Raw genomic sequence first — 22,491 nt, forward strand, 5'->3', positions numbered from 1 at the left:
AAAGGAAATGATGTACGTGTTTATTTGCATGTAGGGCGGAAACTGAGATCCGATCGCAAGTTGTCACTAGAGACACATATGGAGACGGATTTTAAAGGTACGTACTTTAGACCTGTCCACTTGTGATCGGATCACCAAAATCTCATCTAATGGAAGGTGTACTGCCGGGTTCAGACTACACTATTTCAGCCCCATTTTGACACAATTTTGTCGTCGCGGACAAACGTCCACCGTCGGCCCCGAATATGAATGTCGGGAACGACGAACGGGCGTCTTTACCCCTTGTAGTGTGACGCAAGAACAGCGATGTGGCATCTGAGACGCCCCACGACGACACGAAAAGTCTAGCATGTCAGAATTTTTGTATTTTCCTGCCTAGTCTGACATCTCCTAGGACATGTTCCTTGACGTCGACCAATAGGACGAATGACAGTCGTCCTCCCCGAAGATTGGTCCGGGTCATACTTGTAGTGTTGCCAGTCTCCCGGCCAAGAATCTATGGCACTATTGCCTAATCTGACAAACTGGCCAGACAAAAATGTCGTGTAGTCTGACCCCGGCATAAAAAGGGCCTTTCTGCCTTCCTTGAGTTCCACGATCTGCTAGCCAGGCCTTATGGGATACTGGAATGGAGCATCCACTGAATCGACAGAACGACCCAGACAGAACATGAGTTAAGTACTCGGGTTGACTCGTCTACTTGCACTGAACCGTTGAACTCGAGCTTTCGAACTCCTGCTTTCGAACTCGAGCTGTCGGGGTTCGAACTCCAGCTTTCGAACTGGAGCTTCCTGGCTGTGGATACACTACAGCATTTAAAATAAAGTCAGATCCTTTTGTTATACTGAGATGAAAAAAATTACTTAACTGAGGTAAATGTAAAGGCTTGTCAATTTAGTTAGATAATTAGTCTGTTTTCTTAAGAGGCTGTCTTTACTGCGACCTATTTGGGAGGGGGGGGGGGGGGCGCATTTTTTGGTCTACACTTTCCTGCTTTTTGTCGATCGTTATTAGCCCATTGCTGCGCGTACTGCGTAGTGATACCAAAGGTTTCCGGCAGATCGAATGCAGTTGACTGGGAGCAGCTGAATTAGAAAAAATATACTTGTACTGGTGAACCGGTACGAACGACTCACTAAAAAGAGTCGCTCAAAAAGAACGACTCGTTCACGAACTACACACCACTATTATTTGACTGGAAATGAAATCGATTGTGCCTCTCCTTGCTGATTTGACCTCGTAAAAACTGGTAGAGAGGCCGAGTTTAAGAACCAACGGTCAGTTGGTCAAAGAAGACAAAGCAATCCTACGTTGTTACATCATTGCTCAGCCCATGTAAGGTTGCAAGCGTCCATTTATCTTATCTTTTTGAGGAATTGGTTGATTTTTCAAAACACCTTCTTCTACACAGAGACGTTAACTCTGATCACTGAAACTTTGCATTGAATTACCTGCTCTAAATCTGCTTTGTCTTTGCTACAACTTCAGCCATCATCATCCATGGTCTGCTTTCATACAAAGTTAATTTATTTTAACTCGATCTAAGATTTCATAAAATACAGTTAAAAGTTATAGCAACAGAATGCGGAACACTTATGCTCCTCCCTCATCTCCACCCGTGCTGTGAGTGTTTCACAGACGTTTTCAGCTTGGTTGTTGTGTAATTACGTTACAGCGCGGTTCGGACGGTCAACCGAAATAAATTGCTTCACCGCCCTTCACTCCGTCTTCTTCCACGCGAGGCGACCAGGCTGGTTTTGAATCCTGCACGGGTATGTTACGTTATTTTTTAAATCACAGTTAAAGTTCAGGGGTATTTTTTTTTTTTTTTTGCATTATGCACCCTGCACCACCGCCGAGGGACAAGTCTGTAAATTAAAAAGTTAAACCCTCTAACTTTTTAAACTTAGATGTCGTAGCCCTCTCTCGTGCTGCTCAGTCGAAAGACGTGTCTCGCGTCTTGCGCGCTTGGATCTCTCTTAGGAATCTGTCGAATTTAGTTTTTGCTATACAGTATATAGAATGAACTTGCTCAGTAAGGAGCAAAGTGGATGGCCTCCTGAATGAGCAAGTGATCAACACAGAGTGCGCATGGATATTGTTCAAAATGATTGCGCATTATGTTTACAGGAGCATTGTTTGGAATCTGCATCAAAATATCTAATTCATTGATCAATCTGTGAAAACTGGTCATAATATTACAGAGAAATGATCGAATTCAGCATACAATAGCTGTCACTTTGGAGTCAACGGCATAGTTTTACAAAGGGGGGCTCCGATTGGTCAAACCTCCATGGGACTGTCCTTATCTTTCTCTGTGATTGGACGAGAAAGCGCCCCCACCCCCCACCCATCTTGTTTTGGCAGTAGTTTCAAACACTTGGCAATAGACTATTTTATACAGAAATAGACATCACCTAGTTCCCTTTTATATAAAAGGGCAAGAAACTGAAAAGCTATGAACAGTTTCACCTAACTTTGAGCTTAATTTTTGGCTATTTCAGACGGTAATGCATCGTCACGGGACAGAAAAAATGCACCTGACTCTGTAAAATGTACATATGACAGTTAAATGATTGACGGTTTTACGTGCCGCGGCAAAAGTCTGAAATCTCTACAGTGGCTTGATGTTAATAAGGTCGCTCACTGTTTGTTTGTTTGTTTTAGGGTATAATAAACAGTTATCTCCTGTGTATGTGACGTATGTATTATGTCTGTGAAGTGTGAAGTGAATACATTTGCTGTTTGTCCTTGATTTCATTTCCTCTCTATCTCGTGCCATCGTCATATGACTGCACTACACTACTACATGATCAGTCTGTGTGTTCATAGATATCACAAACTGTTAAACCTCTCTGCTAGGAACCACACCAAAACATCATTCAGTGTGGTTTATGCCTTTATTTTGTCTTTGTTTTTAGTTGTTTGTGATTTGGTTCCCTGCTCAGTGATTCAGTGGAGTGCTCAGGATGAAGATTGCTGTGATTGGTCAGTCCGTGTTTGGACTGGAAGTGTACAAGGAGCTGAGGAAAGAGGGTCACAGTATCGTTGGGGTTTTCACCATCCCAGACAAAGATGGCAAAGCTGATCAACTGGGTGACATTCTCACTCTTTCTCTCTCTCTCTAACCCTGCCAGTTTTTCATTCAGTTCAGTTTTAGAGTCTTTAATTTGTTCAAGAGAGACTGTACAAATAGAGAGGCTTACACCCATAGTCAGTGGGTTTATTTTCTTCTCCTAACCTGGATTTAATTGATGATTTCTCTAATTAAATGATGGTCTCTATCTTATTGCACAAAACAAACATACCAAGCTGTGATTTGGCTGTCAGTCATCATAAAGGCAATACGGGTTAGTTAATCAGAAGTCAAACTGTTTAATGTGCAGGTGTACACTGAATTTGCATGGAGTTTCATTCTTTACATAGGGAATTATTGACATTAATAATCAGTTGACCTGTAATGGAAGTGGAAAATATCACTTAAGCCTCGTTTCTTACCATTTGGCCTGAGAACAGATAAGATAATGTTTGTTTTTTTTACTCAGCATTAATGGTTTACTCGTTATATGTCTGTGTTGTCTTCTCATCTTCTCTCAGCTTCATGGGAATAATATTGCATGTAAAGATTGCTCATCTCTCCTACAAGTTCCAGTACAATACAAAGGCCATTATGCAGAGCTACATGTAGATATGTAATTTAGTATCCAGTCAAGCAGTGTTGTGTTAATATGCACCACTGAGGTTTTGTAAGCACTAGAGCTGAGAAAGTATATGTGAATATGGAATTATCAAGGAAAACAATAACATGGTATGATTGGTGAGCTGTAGCTGTGATGCAAGATAAGACAGTACGTCAGCTGCTGGTCCAAATGACCCGGACCTGGTCGGGAAGTGAAACGGAACTGAAGGTGACATCTGTCTGTCTCTGTCCACAGGCGCAGAGGCAGAGAAGGACGGCCTTCCCGTGTTTAAGTTCCCGCGCTGGCGCTTGAAGGGCCAGGCCATCAAAGAGGTGGTGGACAAGTACAAAGCCGTGGGGGCAGAGCTAAACGTTCTGCCCTTCTGCTCCCAGTTCATTCCTATGGAGGTCATTGACCATCCCAAACACGGCTCCATCATATACCACCCCTCCCTGCTCCCCAGACACCGCGGAGCCTCTGCTATCAACTGGTCAGTTTTACGCCCTTTATTTACACGTCTGAATTACACAGATTTTTGCCTGCAGTTCAATTGTATTATCACAGGTCCTCACAGGTTCTCTTAAAGCACATCCTATTATGTAAGCATATTCTTCCATTAGCACTGGTGAGATTATAATGTTTTCTCTATGCTGACCCCAGGACTCTCATCCACGGTGACAAGAAAGGTGGGTTCACTATCTTCTGGGCAGATGACGGGCTGGACACTGGACCAATCCTGTTGCAGAGGGAGTGTGATGTTGAGCCTGACGACACAGTGAACACCATCTACAAGCGTTTCCTGTTTCCAGAGGGAGTCAAAGGCATGGTAAGGCGTGGGGTAGAGGTCAGACATCCACAGGGAAAAACAGAAAACAGTCTAAACACTTGTTATTCCTTTCCCCAGCTGTGTTGTTTATTTACACCTTAAAGATCAGCATTTAACACCCCCACACTGATCGTCATGCTATAAACAGGTATTTTTGTCTTTTTTTTTTGTATTTGTAACAGGGTGCTGAGTCTCTTGTTATTGCACCTGTCCTGCACTTATTTTAGACAGAAAAGTGCATTGTCCTGTTTTAATGTTTGAATGGTTTTGACATGCCAGGCCTGTTGTATAGATTAGTGTAAGACACCATAGTCTGTCAGATCAGAAATGTGTTGTGCTCAGGTCAGAATGTGGAAGTACAGCATACCTCCTTTAAGACTGAAAAATGTGTCTTCTTCTCTAAACCAGTGCTTTAGCCCTCATAGTCAGCATGCTTTTGAAGGGGCTTGACTGAAATACAGGATTGAGCACATTCTAACCGTTATTCCTTTATGTTTATCCTTCTAACACTGACAATCACTCACACAGAGACGGTCACAGGGTTGACAGAAAGAGACCGGTCATCTGTGTGATACAGCCGCACGCTAATGTATGTCTCATACACACAGAGCTGATGAAATTCATTTCACACATACATTAGTCACATGCTTGTGTGTGTGTGTGTGTGTGTGTGTGTGTGCGTGCGTGCGTGCGTGTAAAACCTGTGCATTCATTTGTGTGTGTAACAGGTGGAGGCAGTCAGACTGATTGCAGAGGGAAAGGCTCCCAAGATCAAGCAGCCAGAAGAGGGCGCCACATATGAGTGTATTCAGAAAAAAGACAATGCACAGGTGGGTCAGCAGGAGCTGGTATGTAAGGATAATGAATCAGTTAATGAACTCATCAGACACTTTATCAGTAAAAGGAAGAAGTTACATCAGAGGTCACTGAGTTCCTTTATATTTTTGGAAATAAAACAGATTTATGGGGTGTGTGTGTGTGTATGTATGTGTGTGAATGCAGATTGACTGGAATCAGCCAGCTGAGGCCATTCATAATTGGATTAGAGGAAATGACAAAGTCCCTGGGGCTTGGGCTGAAGTGGCTGGACAGGTGAGTTCTATGATACACCCACCCACCCACACACACACACACACACACACATACACATACATACACACACACACAGACACAGATACATCTCACACACTCTCATTCACACGCACTCAGTAAGTGACCTGTGTTTTGTAAGTCTGACTCAGTCGTCTGTTTGCTCTCCACTCCCCTCGCTGTAGAAAGTCACATTTTATGGGTCAATGCTGGTGGATAACGGCCCGGCCGCCAGCGGACAGTCTCTGGAAATCCCCGGTGCCAGCCGGCCCGGTCTTGTCACCAAGGCTGGACTAGTGCTGTTTGGCAACGACGGCAAAACAGTAAGAGTACACAGAACTGCTGTGTCACTGCCCTGTCCCTCTGGTACTCCTCACACACTGCTCTCATGCCTGTCACTCATGTCAAAAACTAACTAAACAAATGGTAAATGTATTTTGAAATTAAACTGAGACTAGTATTTTAATCTGTCTGACTAAGTAAATTTATAATAAACCTATAGTAAATCTACAGTGAAGTCAAACACAGAGCAATCTGTCTAACTGCCCGGAAATGCGTTGTCTTATACACTGGTTTAGTGGCCCTGAGTATGTAACATGTACACACACACACACCACACAGTTAAATGTTTAATCTGGAGGTCTTTGTACTTCAGACATTTGAGTTTTTTCTTTTTTTCAGAGTCTGCTCTGTCCGTGAACTTTAGCTTTTAGTCCTAGCTGAAAAACTCTTTGTTGGCTGTTATATAACCTAGCTCAGAGAGAGATAAACTGAGAGAGGGAGGAGAAGAGAGGAAAAGAAATGTAGAGTGAAGGTATAGATGAGCACAGTGAGAATTGTGTTCTTTAGAGAGAAAAGAGAGGGATATACTCACAGAGCTAAAATGAATGTATTATGAAGAAGCTCTTATCTTCATCAGGATGAGTCAGACTGATATGAATGTAATGTCAGTTTGAGGACAGATTGTAGGACTGCAGTCTCTCTGGAGTTTTACTCATGGTCGTAACATTGACATAACAGAAGTGCTGATCAGGCATCAGTCGGAAAAGAGGATCTTACACAGTCTCTGTTTAACACAGGTTTAACAGTCTCTGGTACTTACTGCGCTGAAAGAGCTCAAAGATCCCAGACCATTATACTCACTATATTCAGTTGCTTTGTTTTAACATTTACTATGAATCGTAATATCAATCTGTGTGTGTGTGTGTGTGCAGCTGCTTGTGAAGAACTTGCAGTTTGAGGATGGGAAGATGATTCAGGCGTCTCAGTATTTTAAAGTGAGCTCTAGCACAGCAGTGGAGCTCACAGAAGAGGAGAAGAGCTTCGCTGAACAGATGAGGGTAAAAACTATCATGTCTCTAACACCTCGTCACTGTCAGCAGAGTGGGGGATGTGAAAGAAGACGTCAGGTTTGTTTAGTGACTGACTGACGTCCTGTTTTCAGGCCGTGTGGAAGAGCATCCTGACAAACGTGGACATTATTGAGGATTCTACAGATTTCTTCAAATCAGGGGCTGCCTCCATGGATGTTGTCAGGTATGCAACCACAAAACTATAGTTTATATATCGAGAAAAAATGTCTCAAATTTTACTAGATAATAGAGAAATTACCTCTCTCTCTCTCCTCTTCTCTCTCTCTCTCTCCCTTTTCTGCTCTCTGCTTCTCTTTCTCTCTCCCCCTCTCGCTTTCTCTCCCCCTCTGTTTCTCTCTCTCTCTCCCTCTCTCTGTAGGTTGGTGGAGGAGGTGAAGTTGCGTGCGAACGAGCTCCAGGTGCAGAATGAGGACGTTTACATGGCAACGACCTTTCAGGAGTTCATCCAGATGTGTGTGAGGAAACTGAGAGGAGAGGATGGGGAGGAGGAGCTTGTTGTTGACTATGTGAGTGACCTCACTTCCTCAGAGTTTTCACACTGACCTGTGAGACGGCCGCCCAGACGTTACTGGTCACTGCACTCATTTGGTATATTTCATAAACATAATATGTCGTCACTGAGGAACAAATGTGGTTTTGTGTGTCTGTGTGTGTGTTTCAGGCGGAGAAGAATGTGAACAACATGACTATCCAGATGCCCCATCAGCTGTTCATTAACGGAGAGTTTGTGGATGCAGAAGGAGGAAAAACCTATAAAACCATTAACCCCACAGACGGACAGGTAACCCCTCCCCATCACACACACGCACACACACACGGGATACAACGAATACAACACCTCCGAAGTACCAAAATACATTACAGTGGGGCTGGGCAATCAATCGAATTTTATTTTCAGTTACGATTTTGGCTTCCACCGATTATGAACACAGGATTATTGAGATACAGCGATTATTGTGGCGCATTATTTGTTTAAATATATATATGTAATATAATTTAATAATAAAAATAAATAAATAATATAACTTGTTATTCATTTATTATTAAATATATATAAATATATTTTATTTATTTATTTATTTATTTATTTATTTATTTATTTTACTTTTTGTTTTTTCAGTTTAATTGTATTTATAGTTCAAGAAAATCCATTGTTTAAAAGGGTTTAATGTTTTTCTTTTTAAAGTTCAATAAATGCATGTTTTCAAAATCAATGAGTAATCGTGTTAAATAATAATGATCTCAGTATTGACCAAAATAATGATTATGATTTTTGCCATAACTGAGCAGCCCTACATTACAGATTAGTTTAAAGAGTTTCAAAAACACTTAAAGTCTATTTATATAGTCTGACTCTTTATAAATCCGTCTGCCTGTCTGTCTGCCCATGTGCCTGTCTGTCTCTACCTATTGATCTGTCTGTCTGTCTCTTTGCCTGTCTGTCTGTTTGTCTCTGCCTGTGCATCTGTCTGTCTGTCTGTGGGTGTATAGCCCATCTGTGAGGTGTCGCTGGCTCAGATCTCTGATGTGGAGAAGGCGGTGGCTGCAGCAAAGGAGGCATTTGAGGAAGGGGAGTGGGGCAAGATGAACCCCAGAGACAGGGGCAGACTCATGTACAGGTCTGTCTTCAACACACAGCCACCTCCACAACCTAAGCTCACTCTGCCCACACTTCCTGTGTGCTGGAACCAACCACCCTGTCCCAAATCTACAACCCAAACCACTTCTCTCGTGTCTGTATTAACTCCAAACTGACTGATTTGGTTTCTCTGTGTCTGTACTGACTCCAGACTGACTGGTTTGGTTTCTCTGTGTCTGTACTGACTCCAGACCGACTGGTTTGGTTCCTCAAGATTCAATATTTTATTGCCATACAACTTAGTTGTTAGGAATTTGCCTTAGTGTGCTCATGATGGGACAACAAACAAACATACCATAACACATAATAAATAAAAACACATAACACAGAACCCCCTCCACATAAAACATTACAAACATCCGTGTGATCAAGTGCAAAATAAAATGTCCGGAGTCTAATAGAGTAAGATATAAAGAAACAGTAAGATACAGTGCAAAATAAGAATAAAAAATAAAAAATAGAAATGGAATAAAATATCATGTGCTTTGAAATACAGTAAAATACAGAATAAAATTAAATACAGTAGTGCAAATAAGAATAGATGTCCAGTGCTTTAAAATACAGTAAAAAATAAAATAAAATTTAGTAGTAGTTAGTGCTTGTGTTCATAAGGTGCTGATGCAGGATGGAGGAGCCATTTAATAATTTGATGGTTCTGCAGTAAGTACTATTGAGGAAACGGGATGTCTTAGTTTTGATGGCCCTGAGTCTTTCCCTGAGGGTGGAGTTATTAAGAGGGGGTTGGCAGGGTACGTAGAGTCCTGTAGTATTTTTAGTACTTTGCACTTAATGCAGGTCTCATATATGTCAGAGATGGGGGTGAGTTTGCATTTGATCATTTTTGGGGCAGTGCAAACAATTCTGTCAAGCTGCCTGCTCTGTTGAGCTGTGAAGCTGCCATACCACACAGATATAGAAAAGGGGAGAATACTTTCTATTGCAGCTCTGTAGAAGTGCTAGGGAGCTGGCCATTACTGGCTGTCTTATTAGGCTTTGGTTGTTATCAAAGTGACAATAGAATTTGTTGAGACTGTCAGGCAGCTTGGGGCGTTCACTGGGGCCATTTTCTGACAGCTCTCTCAAAATCATATTTTGCCGCCTTATACAATTCCCTGCTTTCACCCTTAAAGGCATTGTGCTCATTTTTCCAAAATTGTTGGAAACTCTGGTGAACCATGGTTATTTTTACTGTGTATAATCATAGACTTGACTTAGTTGGAACACACACATCTTCACAGATGTTAATGTAGGAAGTTGCCACATCAGTATATTAATCAAGATCATGACATGACTCTCCAAAACAGACCAATCAGTATTGTCAATACAGTCCCTTAAGCTACCCATTGGTTGGGAAGACCATTGTTTTACTACTTTAGTCTTTGGTTTCACAGATTTCAATTTCTGGCGATAAACAGGGATGAAAAGGATCAGATTATGGTCTAACTGTCCGAGGGGGGCCCGAGCTACAGCATGAAGGGTGTTAGCATAGCAATAGTACTATAGCATTGATCTAGTACTTTTGTCATACCTGGTAGGCACATGAATCTACTGTTTAAATCTTGGCAATGTCCTCTTCAAGTTACTGTGATTACAATCCCCAAGTACCAGTACCGTACAGTCTGGATAGGAGTTCTCCATTTCCATGATGTGGTCTGATAGCTGCTGGGCTGCCTCAGTCGCTGCTGCTTGCAGAGAAATGTAAACAGCGACTAATATGATAGAAGTGAAGTCTCTTGGCAGGTAGAATGGTCTGCATTTAATAGTGAGTGTCTCCAACACTGTAGAGCAGGCCTGTGAGATCACTGCTGTGTCTGTGCACCACCTCTGGTTCACATAGAAACACACACCTCCAGTGAAGAACGGAAAAAACAGCTATTTTTTGGTCCCTGCTGGGAACCAAGTTTTCAGGTTCAAAACCATTTGCTTTTTGGTCGAAATGCCCTGAACGGTTCAAAATTTGGTGCACGATCCAGAACGGAACCCGTTCACTGCTGGTGGAAAAGGGGTATCTGTGTCTGCATTGACTCCAGACTGGTTTGGTTTCTCTGTGTCTGCATTGACTCCAGACTGGTTTGGTTTCTCTGTGTCTGCATTGACTCCAGACTGGTTTGGTTTCTCTGTGTCTGCATTGACTCCAGACTGGTTTGGTTTCTCTGTGTCTGTATTGACACCAGACTGACTGGTTTGGTTTCTCTGTGTCTGCATTGACTCCAGACTGGTTTGGTTTCTCTGTGTCTGTATTGACACCAGACTGACTGGTTTGGTTTCTCTGTGTCTGTATTGACACCAGACTGACTGGTTTGGTTTCTCTGTGTCTGCATTGACTCCAGACTGGTTTGGTTTCTCTGTGTCTGCATTGACTCCAGACTGGTTTGGTTTCTCTGTGTCTGTATTGACACCAGACTGACTGGTTTGGTTTCTCTGTGTCTGCATTGACTCCAGACTGGTTTGGTTTCTCTGTGTCTGTATTGACACCAGACTGACTGGTTTGGTTTCTCTGTGTCTGCATTGACACCAGACTGACTGGTTTGGTTTCTCTGTGTCTGCATTGACTCCAGACTGACTGGTTTGGTTTCTCTGTGTCTGTATTGAATCCAGACTGGTTTGGTTTCTCTGTGTCTGTATTGAATCCAGACTGGTTTGGTTTGGTTTCTCTGTGTCTGTATTGACTCTAGACTGGTTTGGTTTCTCTGTGTCTGTGTTGACTCCAGACTGGTTTGGTTTCTCTGTGTCTGTATTGAATCCAGACTGGTTTGGTTTCTCTGTGTCTGTATTGAATCCAGACTGGTTTGGTTTCTCTGTGTCTGTATTGACTCCAGACTTGCTGATCTGATGGAGCAGCATCAGGAGGAGTTGGCCACTATTGAAGCCATTGACTCTGGTGCTGTTTACACACTGGCCCTGAAAACACATGTCGGCATGTCCATACAGACCTTCAGGTACTTCGCAGGCTGGTGTGACAAGATTCAGGTGCGTATTTAACACAGTGTGTGCGCGCATGCGCACGTGTGTGTGCATGTATGTGTGTGTGTTATTTGGTTACTTTACAACAAAGTATTTGATAAATTGCTATGCAGTACAACAAAATCCATAACTGCATGTTTAAAACCAGTCATAGTCACACTGAAGTGTTATCTTTTCTGTTGTTGTCATGGTAACAGCATAAAACAGTTGTTTTCTCTCCTACAGGGCTCTACCATCCCAATCAACCAGGCCCGACCCAACCGCAACCTGACCTTCACTAAGAAAGAACCAATAGGGTGAGACCCGCATGTGTTCACTGCTCTGAAGCTCAAAGTACTGATAAATTAAAAAGATCAAATCTTAATCAAGATGTGTTTACTTCATAAATGCTTCCTTTGAATCACAGTTGTTAATTCTGTTCTGCTTTGATTATGATTATGAGTATGGTTTTAGTTTTGATTTCATGTGAGCGCTGTGTGTATTGACATGTAGAGCTGATCTTTCAGGGTGTGTGCCATCGTCATCCCATGGAACTACCCACTGATGATGTTGGCGTGGAAAACTGCCGCCTGCCTGGCAGCAGGCAACACTGTCGTCCTGAAGCCTGCCCAGGTTAGTGTGGCACAGCTATGCCAGCCTGGGGGTGTTAGACCCACACTGAGCCCCTCTACACATAGAGGACAGACAGACTGAGATGAGGAGGATAATGTGGTGTGACAGGACAGACAGACTGAGATGAGGAGGGGAATGTGGTGTGACAGGACAGACAGACTGAGATGAGGAGGATAATGTGGTGTGACAGGACAGACAGACTGAGATGAGGAGGGGAATGTGGTGTGACAGGACAGACAGACTGAGATGAGGAGGATAATGTGGTGTGACAGGACAGACAGACTGAGATGAGGAGGGGAATGTGGTGTGACAGGACAGACAGACTGAGATGAGGAGGATAATGTGGTGTGACAGGACAGACAGACTGAGATGAGGAGGATAATGTGGTGTGACAGGACAGACAGACTGCGATAAGGAGGGGAATGTGGTGTGACAGGACAGACAGACTGAGATAAGGAGGGGAATGTGGTGTGTAACAGGACAGACAGACTGCGATGAGGAGGGGAATGTGGTGTAACAGGACAAACAGACTGAGATAAGGAGGGGAATGTGGTGTGACAGGACAGACAGACTGAGATGAGGAGGGGAATGTGGTGTGACAGGACAGACAGACTGAGATGAGGAGGGGAATGTGGTGTAACAGGACAGACAGACTGAGATGAGGAGGGGAATGTGGTGTGACAGGACAGACAGACTGAGATGAGGGGGGGAATGTGGTGTGACAGGACAGACAGACTGAGATAAGGAGGGGAATGTGGTGTAGGAAACTACAGACACACACATTCAGCTGCAGTATCTTTCCTATTTTCTTCTGCTGTTGCCCTTTACCTTCAAGACCAGTCTCAGATGGTGTGTTAGTGTAAGACATGTGTAAAATGTGGTGTAAAATGTGTTAGTTCAAGACGTGGTAGTGTAAGACATGCATGCTATCATACAGAAATATTTTGTCTGTGTGAACTGCAGGTCACTCCCCTCACTGCAGTCAAGTTTGCTGAACTGACGGCCAGAGCTGGGTTTCCCAAAGGCGTGGTCAACATCCTTCCAGGATCAGGTACACACACCAACACACTGTGTATCCAAACCCACCAATCAACAGGCCCATCTCTCTCTCTCTGTCCAAACCCACCAATCAACAGGCCCATCTCTCTCTGTGTCCAAACCCACTAATCAACAGGCCCATCTCTCTCTGTGTCCAAACCCACTAATCAACAGGCCCATCTCTCTGTGTCCAAACCCACTAATCAACAGGCCCATCTCTCTCTGTGTCCAAACCTACTCATGTTATACTGTATATGTCAACCCAGGGCCTTTTGACACTGTTGAGCACTGTTGTAATTTGAATTGTGTGATTGGGAGGTAGTTATTTAATGAAAGTCGTATGATTGGTTGACAGTTTATAATAAAAGTTGTTTGATTTGTGAGTTAATGAAAATTGTGGGATGGATAGGTGGTTTATCCTTAAGGCTGTGTGATTGGTTAATGCTTGTTTATTTAAAGTTGTGTGATTGCTTAATGCCTGTTTATTTGAAGTCATGTGATTGGTAGATTTATAAAATAAAGTGGTGTGTTTTCTCTGTGTGTCAGGGGCCCTGGTCGGCCAGCGTCTGTCAGATCACCCCGACGTGCGTAAACTGGGATTCACTGGCTCCACAGAGATCGGCAAACAAATCATGAAAAGGTTAATAGACATCAAAACAAAAAATAACCTGTCAAAGCTTGTAGAATTAAAAACCTGATATTAAAAATGTGCCCTATTTGTGTGTCTGTTCCTCAGCTGTGCCATCAGTAATGTGAAAAAAGTGTCTCTGGAGCTGGGTGGGAAATCTCCTCTCATTATCTTTAATGACTGTGACCTGGACAAAGCTGTGAGAATGGTCAGTGGACTGTTTTAGCTCCACCCACAACACCAGCCCAGTCAGCCTAGCACTTTAATGTCATAATTTCTGTAACCAACATACAATACTGTTAGAAATGTGTCCCAGTTAGAGCCATAACAAACTATAAAAGTTTTCATTTGATAAAATAAAGTACATGAAAACATTTAACACTGATGCTGTAAACACATACGTCACACAGAAGTCATGATACTGGATCTTAATTTTTGATGTGTTGTGTATATTGTGTTGTCAGATGCAGCTTGTCGGTCCTGTTGTTTTCTGAACTATAGCTTATTCTTAAATTTCTCTTTACCGTTGAATGTGACTCTTATAAAAAAAAAAAAAACTTTCCTTGTTTACTGAGGAAACACTGATGTGTGGGCTTGTTTTCTCAGGGCATGAGTTCTGTTTTCTTCAACAAAGGAGAGAACTGCATCGCCGCTGGAAGACTGTTTGTTGAGGAGTCCCTCCACGACACGTTTGTGCAGAAAGTGGTATGTGTGTCAATAAATGATGCCCACATTTTCCTTCCCTCTAAATTTAGACTGTCACATCACCACAGGAAGTGCACAGTCACCTTCACAGACAACTCAATTACTTTTAACATTTTTTTAATTAACTCATTTAATTATTTTTAATGAACTATATAAATCTTTGAAAGAGATTTGAGTTTTAGACTTTAGAGTAATGTCTTAAGACAGATTAATGATATAAGCCTAAACACTTTCTTCCCACCAAATTTCTTAACGCTTGGTGTCATGATATGTTGTGTAGCTCTGTTAAGTTGCTGAGAATCAGTGGAGCAATACCTTTACTTGCCGCCAGAGGGCAGAAGAGACTTGTTTTATTTATTCTCAGATTCATATCTGCAGTCTATTCATCCCTGCCCGACTTCATGTTAATGGTTCACCTTGGTTACATCTCACACATTTTGTTTTAACTATATTTACTTTCATTTATTTTATACATTTATATTTATTTCATTGTTTATAAAAAAAATCCAGGGACATTTAAAATGATCACATTGATCCCATCACAAAGTCAAATTTTGCTCCCCCATCGTTTGGCTCATGGCAGCCCTGTGATAAACTAATGTTTCCTTGGGGTTTTTTTTTTCCTTTGTTTGTTTGTTTGTTTGTTTTGCCAATACGTGTGTAGGTAGAAGAGATAAAGAAGATGAAGATTGGAGACCCTCTGGACCGCTCCACAGACCACGGCCCTCAGAACCATAAAGCCCATCTGGACAAATTGGTGGAGTACTGTGAGAGAGGGGTTAAAGAAGGAGCCACACTCGTGTATGGAGGAAAGCAAGTCAACCGGCCAGGTGAGTTAGTGCCTATGTGCATCTGTGCGTGTGTGTGTGTGTATGTGTAGCATGGAATGTATTTTTCAGACTGATTTTTTTTTTTTTTCAGACTGATTTTTTTTTTTAACAAGGTCTGTCATTTTTTTCTCATTTACCATCAACATTTCTTTAACCTCTACCTCTTTAATTTATTTTCAATAAAATGTAAGTAGCACATGCCTGGGCATGGTGAAATGTGAAGGCTATGCTGTACTGCACTGTGTACTTTTAAATGTGAGGAATTACTCTATTCTCTAAATGTGAGGAAATTTGTGCATTTTACTGTATATCCAGTATATGTTTCTAACTGTCTGTACTATATCAGTATCTGTTCTATTTGGCAAAAAAATACCTGATCAATATGTTACTTCCAAAATATTCATGATTATTTATAATTCCATGTTTTCCTGCTCTCTCTCTCTCTCAGGCTTCTTCTTTGAGCCCACAGTGTTCACTAACGTGAAGGACGGTATGTTCATCGCCACAGAGGAGTCGTTTGGCCCCATCATGATCATTTCAAAGTTTAAGGATGGGTATGTGTGACTCCGTTAAGTCTTCACTGTGTACAGTCTCAGTCCCTCTGCTGTTTTTACACATTCAACTGTCACAGGCTCATTATCTGATAGCCTCTGATAAAATATTACAGTCACTTTCACATGTGCTGTCTCCCCCTTTCCTTTAGGTAAAGTTTAAGTCACATTACATTACTGTAGTTATATAGTACTATGTCCAGTTTTGTGGCAGTGTAATCAGGCCCTTTGTTTTTTTGTCAGTCCTGTTTCTTCCCCAGCTGTAGCTTATTGTTAAACTTCATTTGATCAGTTCGTCTTACTATTTCTCATCATGACCTTCTGTTCCCCTGTTTCCACACTGCCCTCTGCTCTTGGTCATGTGACCCGGCGCTGCAGAGACGTGGACGGCGTGCTGCAGAGTGCCAACGCCACGGAGTACGGCCTGGCGTCGGGCGTCTTCACGCGCGACATCAGTAAGGCCCTGTACGTGAGCGAGAAGCTGCAGGCCGGCACTGTGTTCGTCAACACCTACAACAAGACAGACGTGGCAGCACCTTTCGGCGGCTTCAAACAGTCCGGCTTCGGCAAAGACCTGGGTAAGAGTGAAAAACAGCCTGTGTTACTGTCTTTAGTCAGGGGCATGACCAGTCTACACAAGGTTTCCTGTGAGTGTTTATGCTGGAGTTTTCTGACGATATGACGATATACGATATGTTTCTGTTCCGAACAGGCCAGGAAGCTCTAAATGAGTATCTGAAGACGAAAGCTGTGACCATTGAGTATTAAAACACACACACACACACACACATTTTATTTTGTTTCACTGTGAAGATGAATGTAATGTTGGTGAAGAGGTTTTCAGAGGTGAGACTCGTTCTTGCCTGTCCTAAGAATGCAGACGCTGCTCTTTCTGATTAATGCAGTGTGAATGCGGACGCTGCTCTTTCTGATTAACGCAGTGTGAATGCAGACGCTGCTCTTTCTGATGAACACAGTGTGAATGAGGCAATGTTAATGCCATGAGCCTAACTTGGCACCTGACAGAAATAACATAGAGATGCTTTTGGCTCTGTCAGTGTAGCTGTAGAGCTGCTTGTTATGATTAGTTTTATCACACAAAAAAGGGCTCATCAGCAAAACTCTCAACTAAATTCATGAAGCCTAGGTCTCAGTTAAATTCATTTTAACAAGTGTCTCATTCTAAAATAAGCCCAGGGAACCCAGTCACTGTTTTAACTGTGAAATCAACATAGCTTTGATCTTCAAATGATCTGTTTTTGTTTTTTCCTTTTTTGTATGTATATTGATTTTTTTTTCCATACTCTTCCTATAAAGACTGTAAAGACACTGTCCTGTTTAACTAAAGCCGTAAGCTGAGGAAAAGAGCTGGTTGCTGTGAAAATGGATCAGAGGTTCTATTTGAAGTGTTTGGGTTTAGTGACATCACACTGCTGTGAAGGGGACTCACTCTCTGAATAAATCCATATTTAACACTCTGCACTGTGGTCCAAGGAGGAAAAACCTAGTCATGATTTTACGCTGAGTGACTAATTCTCTTGTCATTTTTTTCTGTTAGTGTTTGTGAAGCAACATTAACAGAAATTCTACGTTTGCAAAAATAAATATAAGACATTTATTAAGCATTTGTGTGTACACCAAATGCTTTTTTTTCTCTTTTTCAAATCTGCACCCCCTCACTCTTATGCACTCCCTCCCTCCCTGTCCCACTGATGACGGTACGCTTCCACTGCAGCGAATTTCACTTCACTCTCACTCAGGTTCAATGGGGGCAAAATCGCTCTGATTGGCGAAAGCGCTTTGATTGGCGAAATCGGAGGCAAATCCGTCAAGGCAAGCAAAATTGAGATGCCGAATTCTCAACTTTATGCAAATGAGGACCACGCAAGAACCAATCAGTTCAGCATGTGATGTGTTTGGTATGTAACGTTCTCTAGAGAGGTGGGAGTAAATAAGGAGGCTAAAGGCTACATGTAGCATGAAAACAGGTATATGATTAAAAGATTTATGGGCAACCATTTGTGTCTACATCAACACAGGTTGTTGCTTACATGTTACATGAACTTAATCAGGGCCAGAGCGGTAGAAAAAACTCTCTCAACAGCTCTGGTCAGGGCAAATAGACCACTGCAGACATCCATTTAAGCACTCGAACTTTTGAATGAGTTGACTTGCTTGCTGTTTTCGCAACCATGCCCCCAGAGCGAGGTGTTTTGCTGTATGGAAGCCGACGGATATGTCCTCCCTCCCTCTCTCACTTACTCACTCCTTCCCTCACTTAGTCAGTCACTCACTTAGTGTATCAGTGTAAAAGTTCTTCAGTGTGCCTGATTGAGTAAAATGTGAAGACATTAAAGTTCTCAGATATGTAGGTTAACGGCTATCAGTACATCTGGGCATCTTTGTATTTTACCTTAAGTCATCTGTCATCTTTGCCTGGTCTACGTTGGCAGCATTCCCTCCACAGTGGCATTCGGAGGACATGACCTTTGTACATATGTCACTGAGTTACACCAATATGAGCAGTCACCCCATTATGATGAACAGGCAGTGGCAAACCGTCAGGGCCTTAAAGGTATTCAGAGAAGGCCCTGGAATCTTCACATGAAAAAATAAAAAACTCATCTGGTTAATTCTATAAATAAAAAAGAATTTAAATAAAATGAATTAATAAAAATCGTCTCTGTGTTGCTTATCTTTAATATGTATGTGCATGAGAGGGTGTGCATGTGTTAGAGCGTATTTGTGTGTGTCTGTGTGTGTGTCTGTGTGTTTGAGCAAGAGAGAGAGTGTGTGAGAGCGTGTGCGCAGTGTTTTTAAATCTATGCAATGGCATATCAAATGTTTTCACGGCCCATATCAGTATGGAAATGATCAGAAGAGAACAATTATTTTCATACAATCATACTAACTGGGATTCATGTCATGTATTCATGTATTTTATCATCAAAACGAAAACGACCTTTTTAGTTTCCCTATTTCTAAATGGTAGTCGGGAAACATTTCGTTTTCCGATTTTGGTTTTCTCATTTCAAAACGAATATCCATTGGCCACCAAGTACACGGACCGTCAGGGCATCCACCTTTTGTGTCAGGAGCATTGCTTGGGTAAAGACTGTAGGGTTGTCCGGATCTGTAGAAACTGGCAGTAGAGGTCTCGCATTCATTGTCACCATGACTTCAGCCATGGGAGTGCTCAAAACCTTGTGGGTATGACAGGTAGGTCTTGCTTTCAGCAACATTGCATCTAGGATACGCCTGGCTACTCCTATTAATCTCTCCCATGTACCACCCATATGCAATGAATGCGGTGGGTTAAACAACCGGGTACAGCCTCTCTTCTGGAAATAAGTTTGGGATGATGTGTCAGTGGTATCAATGTTCAATTTCCTGCATGCTCCAATAAAGTTAGTTCCTCTGTCAGGGTGCAGGGTTTTCACAGGCCCACGGATTGAGAAGAACCTCCTCAGTGCATTGACCAAACTGGATGGAGACATGGATTCAATAAGCTCTATGCGGACAGCCTGAGTAGACATACATGCAAAGATCACTGCCCAGCATTTGGTCTCTGCACTGCCTCCTCTTGTGCGCTGTGTTATGACTGTCCACGGGCCAAAGATGTTGAGTCCAACATTTGTGAATAGAGGTTCTTGAGCAAGACTTTCAGCGGGTAAGTGCCATTTTCAGACACTCTAAGTGTCCTCTAAGCTTGCAGCATATTACTCATTTGTGTAGGACACTAGATACAAGACACTTGCTTCCGGTGATCCACAGTCCTAAAGCATGGATTGCTCCCTCCATAATGTGACGTCCCTGGTGTGCCACATGCTCAAGATAAAATCTCACAAGGGTAGAGATGTGGTGAACGTGTGGGAGGATAAGAGAGAGTTTTTCCTCTCTTGGAATGCCTGCTGAGACTAAGCGACCCCTTATCCTGAGTAATCTGTTCTCATCCATAATGGGGTTGAGCTTTTTAGTGGGCTTTTCTTTGGGATTGTCCTCTCTCAATACATATGTATTCTTCTTTGAAGACTTCCCGCTGTATGGATCCAATGATCAGGTTCTTGGCTTTGGCCATTTCTGTAGTGATACACAGCTCTCTGAAACTTTGCCATCCCTTGTGACCTGCATAGTCTGGACCTTAAAAGGATATGGCAACATGAATGAGTCTGGCCATAGTGTGACTAAGTGTCCAAGCTTTAAAAACATGAGAAGTGATGAGAAGCCATGTGCACCTAAGAACTCTGAGTCTTTATGTCTGTGATGTCAGGGCTGATCTCTTTATCTCTCTCTGCATCTACAAGAGCAAAGGTGTTTGTTTCAGGAGACATATCCGTAATGGCGTGACAGGAAAGGTGGGCCTGAGAGCCAGCTTGTTTGTTGAAGGAGGCTTGCCTTTGTGAACCTGATGGCATGATCTGCAGGGTTTCTCTCAGTTGAGATGTAGTATCACTGATCATGATGAGTAGATACAAGACACTCTGTTCAATCCATAAGTGTAGAACCTCCTGACGGTGTTATGTATATAGCCCAAAACTATTCTGCTGTCCGTATAAAACTTCACATCATCCCAAATGACATCCATCTCAGCTTTGAGCAACTCGTACAGCTCAATTGCCAACATAGCAGCACATAACTCAAGCCGTGGAACTGTATGTGAGGGTTTTGGTGATAATTTGGACTTTCCCATTATAAATCCAACATGATACTATCCTTCAAAGTCACAGGCTCTCAGGTAGGCCAGAGCTCCTATTGCCATCGTGGAAGCATCTGAAAAGATGCATAGCTCTTTTCTCAGTGTGGATGACACTGATGCTGAAAAGTAACATCTCTGAATCTTAAGATGCTCAAGAGCCTCCAGCGATTCCTTCCAGAGATTCCACTCTTCTTTCTTTTCTTCAGGGAGTGGTTTGTCCCAGTTGCTTCATTCAGATGAGAACTATCTAACTATTGCCTTGACCTTAATGGTCATTGTTGCCACAAATCCTAAATGATCACAGAGACTGAACCATAGACAGGATACCTCTACGTTCATATGGCTTTTGTTCACGTGATACCTGGAGGATGAAACTGTCTGTCTCTATATCCCAAGAGTGTCCCATGCTCCGCTAGGCTGGGACAGGGTCCGCATCAAAATTTAGATCCTTCAGGTTCTTTGCTCTATCCTCTGCTGGAAAGGCTCACATCACCCCCTCACTGTTGGAAGCCACCTTGTGCAGATGTAGGTTGGATTCCGCCAACATCTGCTTAGTTCATCTTAAGATGTCAACAGCCTCTTCAGGTGTAGAAGCCAAAGCAAGGCTGTCATCGACATAAAACTGCCTTTCCACTAGCAACCTAGCGTCTGAACCATGCTAACTCTCACCTTCCTGGGCTGCTCTTCTCATACAATATATGGCCACAGCGGGTGACAGGCTGTGCATGGACTTTCATTCTGTACTCCGTCACCTTCTCGTCCATGTCACTGGCCTCGTACTGCAGGAAGCAGAGATAGTCTTGATGCTGTTCTTACACTGCAGAACATCTACTGGACATCTACTGTGAATGCTATTAGTTCTCTCCTAAAGCGCAGCAGGACCCCCAGTACAGTGTTGTTAAGGCCTGGCCCACTGAGTTGAACATTGTTCAGAGATGCTCCCTCACATTTAGCACTAGAGTCAAACACGACAAGGCTTTTGCGAATGGTATACACCAAACATTGGTAGGTACCAGTGCTCTTTGCCATCATCTATGAGTGGGACAGGTTAAACATAGTTGTTATCCAGCATCTTTTAAACGAACTCTACAAAATGGCTTTTCATTTCAGGTGTCCCCCCTAACATCTTTCAAAGAGACCAGAGCCGCTTCATCACTTGCTCCTTGTTTCTGGGCAGACATCGTCTTGGAAACCGAAATGGCAGAGGCGCTACACAGCTATTCCCCTCATCCTGATAGACTTCTTTCTCCATGACATCCAGGAACTGTTTGTCTTCCTCAGACAGTGCTGGCTTGTCATCTTCTTTTGTCTGCTCAAACACAGAATGTCCAAGGCCATCTGTATTTGCGGTGAAGCTTACATCTTCAATAAGGCTAAGGAGCATAAATCCTGGTGCTGCGTTGTGCCACTGAAGTTTTCCTTCACCAGGAGGTGGTTTGGACAAGGGCTGAGGATGACGTGCAGCCATTACAGAGTATGTTTGCTTTGAAAACCTTTATGTTCTTTGACCTATGGGCCTTTCCTAAGCAAGCTACCCCTACAATGACCCATCTTAGTGTGACAGGTAGAGCTATACCTGTGTAGTAGGGGAACACTGCTACTATCTCCAAACAGCAGGAAAACCCAGGAGTTGGTCCCGGTCTCCCCGTACAATTCAACTAAGACCTTCACTGTATTGTGGGTAGGAAGAAAAGGACTTCAGGAATTTTCAATGTCACACTGTTTACCTGAAGTGAGGTATGGCCTAGTGTGTTCATAACTGTGCTTATAGGTAATAACCCCCAGCCGCTTCCTTCCCCTGCAGTAGTAGAAATGAATTGCCCATACTCTGGAGAGTCATTTCTCTAAAGTTATCAATGA

At 42.7% G+C, this 22,491-nt stretch overlaps 1 protein-coding gene across 2 annotated transcripts; it reads left to right on the plus strand.

Moving 5' to 3' along the window:
* The first annotated feature begins 1,681 nt into the window (after positions 1-1,681).
* On the plus strand, positions 1,682-17,560 carry aldh1l1 (aldehyde dehydrogenase 1 family, member L1). 2 transcript variants are annotated; one of them, XM_030777834.1, is made up of 23 exons: positions 1,682-1,772; positions 2,922-3,096; positions 3,936-4,170; positions 4,341-4,506; positions 5,235-5,336; positions 5,509-5,598; positions 5,781-5,918; positions 6,810-6,935; positions 7,040-7,131; positions 7,327-7,474; positions 7,630-7,749; positions 8,460-8,587; positions 11,427-11,577; positions 11,797-11,867; positions 12,078-12,183; positions 13,147-13,234; positions 13,768-13,861; positions 13,958-14,057; positions 14,456-14,554; positions 15,219-15,384; positions 15,833-15,938; positions 16,314-16,513; positions 16,648-17,560. In XM_030777834.1, exons 2-23 carry the CDS (start codon positions 2,970-2,972, stop codon positions 16,701-16,703), a joined length of 2,709 nt encoding a protein of 902 aa, XP_030633694.1. In that variant the 5' UTR covers positions 1,682-1,772; positions 2,922-2,969; the 3' UTR covers positions 16,704-17,560. The 2 variants fall into 2 exon arrangements, with proteins under 2 accessions (XP_030633694.1, XP_030633696.1); XM_030777836.1 differs by having other exon boundaries at positions 1,697-1,772; positions 2,949-3,096.
* Positions 17,561-22,491: the final 4,931 nt, after the last annotated feature.

The sequence above is a fragment of the Chanos chanos genome, chromosome 6 (assembly GCF_902362185.1).
Source record: "Chanos chanos chromosome 6, fChaCha1.1, whole genome shotgun sequence".
In the NCBI taxonomy this organism is placed as follows: Eukaryota; Metazoa; Chordata; class Actinopteri; order Gonorynchiformes; family Chanidae; genus Chanos; species Chanos chanos.